Consider the following 5034-nt stretch of genomic DNA (forward strand, 5'->3'; position numbering starts at 1 on the left):
ACATATTATCTGATATTTAAAATATGAATAATTTTAGGGAAATTATAAAAATATCATCAAACTATTATCTTCATTTTATTTTGGTCACTAAATTATTAATTTTTTATTTATTCACTAAATTTTTGAAATCAAATATTTTAGTCACTTTTGTCATTAGATGAGTGTCGAAAAGCTTATATAGGCTTTTTATTGATCTAATAACAAATTTAGCCTTTAAATATTTACACATTATATTAATTTGATCCTAAATATAAAATATTCAACAAATTTAGCCATCAATATTTACAAAAATTTCATTTTAGATTGAATTCTACAAAAATCAATACATTTAGCCCTCAAAATTTACAAAATTCATCAATTTTATTCTATTTCAATAAATTTTTAAATGTAATTTTTTAATTACTATAAATTTAATTCTATTTCAATCTAAAAAAGTATTTCACTAAATGAATTTTTCTTTTAATTAAGTATATATATATATATATATATATATATATATGAGTTGTTATTTTATAAATTGATGGTTTACATTTATATACAAATATAGATGTTGGTGCTTGACATTGTACTTAGAGACATTTCCTTGATATTGCGTACACCCGGAACATTTATTATCATTAGGATTTATATTTGATAACTTATAAATATATATTATTGATTATTGGATGATGGTAAATTATAAATAACAATAAAATAAATCTACATCATTTGATTTTTTTTATGATGTGTCATTAGATTAAATAAATAAAAGATAAGAAACGATGTGACCATCATTGGTTTGTTTAACCATGTGAAATCAAAATCCTCCAGTCAAAAGATATGAATTTAATAAAATGGCTAATCTTTAATGATAGTAATTCAAAGATTATATTTATCGTAAAAATAAATAAATAAATAAAACTACGAAGGAGAGATAGTATGTCCTTTCTGTGACATTTGAGTGTATGTATTTTATATGACATTTGTTTAGTTCTATTTTAGTATCCTTCGATTTTGGCTCTATTTCAGTTTGTTCTTGCGTTATGGAATCAGCATTAGCAGATCTTCGCTTGGAGGATGAGGAAGAAACGGGAGAGACGGTGGCATGGGAGATGGCCCAAGAATCTGAAGTACATAATAAACAGTCTTATTTCCTTCTGGTAGGCTGTTTCTTGACGACAACCATAGTTAATTTTCAGTCTATGAGATCGGTCATGGCTAATCTTTGGCATCCTACAGGAGGGGTGATGATCACAAATATTGGTGAGAAACGGTTTCTTTTTAGATTCTACTGCGAAGTGGATTGGGATAAAGTTATTAATGGCATTTCTTGAACTTTCAACAACCATTTGTTACTATTAGCAAAGATTAAACCGAATAAGGAACCATTGGAGGTGCCTCTTCTTTCTACCGCTTTATAGGTCCAGATCCATAATCTTAGTCTGGGCATGCATTCGGAATCTTTGGCGAGGCAGTTTGGAAACTTCCTTGGCACCTTTTTAGAGTATGATGCGAATGCTATTGTTGCGGGTTTTCAGAATTTCATGAGAGTTCGAGTGGAAATTAATGTCTGTAAATCGTTGAAAAGGAGGAAAAAGCTTCTTTTTTCCAAAATGAAGGAATGCTATGCCACCTTCAAATATGAAAAGCTCACTACTTTTTGTTTTCTATATGGAAGATTAGGACATGGTGAGAGTTATTGTCCTATTCGCATGGTTGAAGGTAGTAAGGATTTGCTGTTGGCATGGGACATTTCCTTGAAAGCGCCGCCTTGAAGGACGGTCGGCGACGACAGCATCTGGCTGCTCAAACCTGGGGCAATTGGGCGGAAATTGTGGAATTTTTGGAAGTAATTAGTGGAGAAATTTTAGGGATTCTAATCCCCCTAAATTTATGGTTGATGTTGGCAGATTTTTTAGGTTGAATTTAGCTGGGAAATCAAATCTTCCCAATAAGAAATGCAAGTTGACTTGGACTTAATGAATGAAGGAAGTTTGGAGGAAAATAGGCCAATCTCGATTAATAATGGTAAGAAACGACCCAGATCAAAAAATGTATAATCGGTTGCTTTCTCTATGGATTTGGGTGAGACTTTTGGCAAGCAGAACATGTTTTGCCAATCTGAACACTTAGTTGAACCTGCAGGGCAGGTTAGCCGATCGCAATGAAAATCCTGAGTTGAAACGCTTGTGGGCAGGGGAACCCACGGTCTGTTCATAGAATTCAACATTTGCTGAAGGGTTATAATCCCCAAATTGTTTTTCTTATTGAGATGAAAGTGGATGAGGTTTGAATGGACAGACTTCGGGAGAAATTCAATTATAAAAATAGGATTGATGTTTCGGCAAGTGGCTCCCGCAATGGTTTGACGTTGGGGTGGAAAGATGGTATTTCCGTTTCTTTGAGAAGTTTCAATGAGAAATATATCGATGTTTTAATTTCTACTAAGGATGTGAATGTTGATTGGTGTTTTACTGGTTTTTATGGTGATCCTAACAGCAGAGACCAGGTGAATTCTTGGGCATTACTATCCCATTTGTGTAATTCTTATTAGGGTCCTTGGATTGTCATGGGAGACTTTAATGAGATTGTATCTAATCAGGAGAAGAAAGGTGGGAATACAAGGAATGAAACTCAGATGGCCAATTTTTGAGAAGTTTTGGCAGATCGTGATCTTTATGACCTGGGTTTTCATGGACGATGGTTTACGTGGGAACATGGCAATTTTGCTGCCACTAACGTTAGGGAAATACTGGATAGGGGTGTTGCAAACCCAACTTGGTGTGAACTGTTCCCGTTTTACCGTATTGATCACTTGGTTAGTCCTTGCTCGGATCATTGTCCGATATTATTGAATACAATTGCCTCTAGACCGATTCGGGAGGAGGAGGGTTATATGGCTTTCAAATTTGAGGCTGATTGGTTATTGGAGGGTTCATGTAGCAAGAAGGTGGCTACTCTTTGGAGTATTAATAAACATCTCAATGTCCCTGATCGTCTTGTAGTTATGGGACAGGGTTTAAAGAGTTGGGCTGCCAGAGTTAAAAAGGATAAAAATTGCCTGCTGAAAATTCTCAAACAACGGCTTAATGATCTTTATTCGGCTCACCCATCGGATACAAAAATGGTGGATATTATTGAAGCTAAATTGGATTATGGGATAGCCATTGATAAAGAGGAAATTTATTGGAGTCAAAGGGCCAGATCGAATTGGTTACAGTTTGGGGATCAGAATACAAAATTTTTTCACAATTTTGCGTCTTATCGTCAATGTTTGAACAGGGTTAGATGCTTGAAGGATTATTTAAGGATTGAACACACTAAGAATATGGCTATGATGCATACAACTATTAGTTATTTCATTGACCTTTTCTCTAGTTCAAATAGTAAAAGGGCGAATGAGATCTATAACTATGTAACTCCTAAAATTTTAGCTTCTACTAATGATAAGCTAGGCAAGGATTTCCAAGAGGAGGAGATTGGATTGGCGGTTAAAGAAATGGGAACTACAAAGGCTCCGGGCCCAGATGGCTTTCATGCACTATTTTTCAGCATTTCTGGGAGGTGATTGGCACGGATGTATCTCATTTTTGCCTCATTATTCTTAATGACAGTATGGACTTTGCGGAGGTAAACTTTACATCAATTATGTTAATTCCTAAAACTCCTAGTACAGATAGAATGTCTATGTTCAGGCCGATTAGCCTCTACCCGGTTTTGTATAAGATTATGTCTAAAACTATAGCAAATAGACTCAAACTTACACTAGATGGTGCATAGAAGAAATGCAAGGCACATTTTTTCCGGGACGCCTCATTTCTGATAACACTCTTATAGCATATGAGGTCCTTCATGCTTTAAAGGGAAGACACAGAGGAAATAATGGGTCGTTTGCCCTTAAACTCAATATGAGTAAGGTTTATGATCGGGTTGAATAAGATTTCATAAGGGGTATGATGTCTAAGCTGGGTTTTTCTGATCGATGGGTCCATCCGGTATTGAACTGTGTTACTTCAGTCTCATACTCAGTAACTCTTTAATGGCAGGTAGAGTGATTGTTTCTATCCTGGTAGAGGCTTGTGTCAGGGTGACCATCTAAGCCCGTATCTTTTTCTTATTTATACTGAAGAACTTTCAGCCTTACTAAATTCGGCTAGAAATAATGGGAGATTGAAGGGGGTAAAGGTTTGCAGGGGTAGTCCTATGATCACACATTTGCTTTTTGCTGATGATAGCATCCTTTTTGGGGAGGCTACCAACCAAGGTGGTCAAATAGTCCAAGATATCCTACAGTCTTATGAAAGAGCTTCAAGTCAGAAGGTAAACCTTGATAAATCTCTTATCTATTTTAACAACAATGTTACTGAAGAGGTTCGGCATCGTTTAACGAATGGTTTCGGTAAGACAATCTAACCATATGGAGAAATATTTAGGGCTTTCGATGATGTTTGGTAGGAATAAAAGAGAAACTTTTCGTAGTTTGTGTGAGCGGATGAGATTTAAGGTGCAAAGTTCCAGATTATTATCTTAGGGAGGTCGGGAAGTTTTCATTAGATTTGTTCTATAGGCGCTTCCGACTTATTCAATGTCATGTTTTTTTTATTTCCTAAGGTTCTTTGCTTAGAGTTAGAATCAATTAGGTGTCTTTTCTGGTGGCAAAAGAGCTCAACTAGATGGGGGATCCATTGGTGTAAATGGAGTGATTTGTGTACTCCAAAGAATCTTGGTGGATTGGGATTTCGTGATTTTTGCATATTCACCGTAGCCTTATTAGTTAAGCAAGGCTGGCGATTGCTCACTAATCCCGCATCTTTACTTGCACGTATTTATAGTGTTAAGTACTTCCCAAACACGTCTTTTTGGAATGCAAGGCTTGGTTCTTACCCATCTTTCACCTGGAAGAGCATTTTTGTGGCTAGGAAGTTATTGGTAGACGAAATGGGGTGGAGTGCAGGTTCGGCCGTATAATTAACATCTGGGAGGATAACTGGCTACTGAAAGGGACCCCTACTATTAATAGTTTTAATACAGGCGATGAGAATATATTTCTGGTGG

At 35.8% G+C, this 5034-nt stretch overlaps 1 protein-coding gene across 1 annotated transcript; it reads left to right on the forward strand.

The window, feature by feature from the left end:
* Positions 1–903: 903 nt before the first annotated feature.
* On the forward strand, positions 904–3747 carry LOC128042347 (uncharacterized). Its single transcript, XM_052633185.1, has 2 exons — positions 904–1139; positions 1219–3747. The coding sequence occupies exon 2, from the start codon at positions 2876–2878 to the stop codon at positions 3545–3547; it is 672 nt and encodes a 223-aa protein (XP_052489145.1). The 5' UTR covers positions 904–1139; positions 1219–2875; the 3' UTR covers positions 3548–3747.
* Positions 3748–5034: the final 1287 nt, after the last annotated feature.

The sequence above is a fragment of the Gossypium raimondii genome, chromosome 7, assembly GCF_025698545.1.
Source record: "Gossypium raimondii isolate GPD5lz chromosome 7, ASM2569854v1, whole genome shotgun sequence".
Lineage (NCBI taxonomy): Eukaryota > Viridiplantae > Streptophyta > Magnoliopsida > Malvales > Malvaceae > Gossypium > Gossypium raimondii.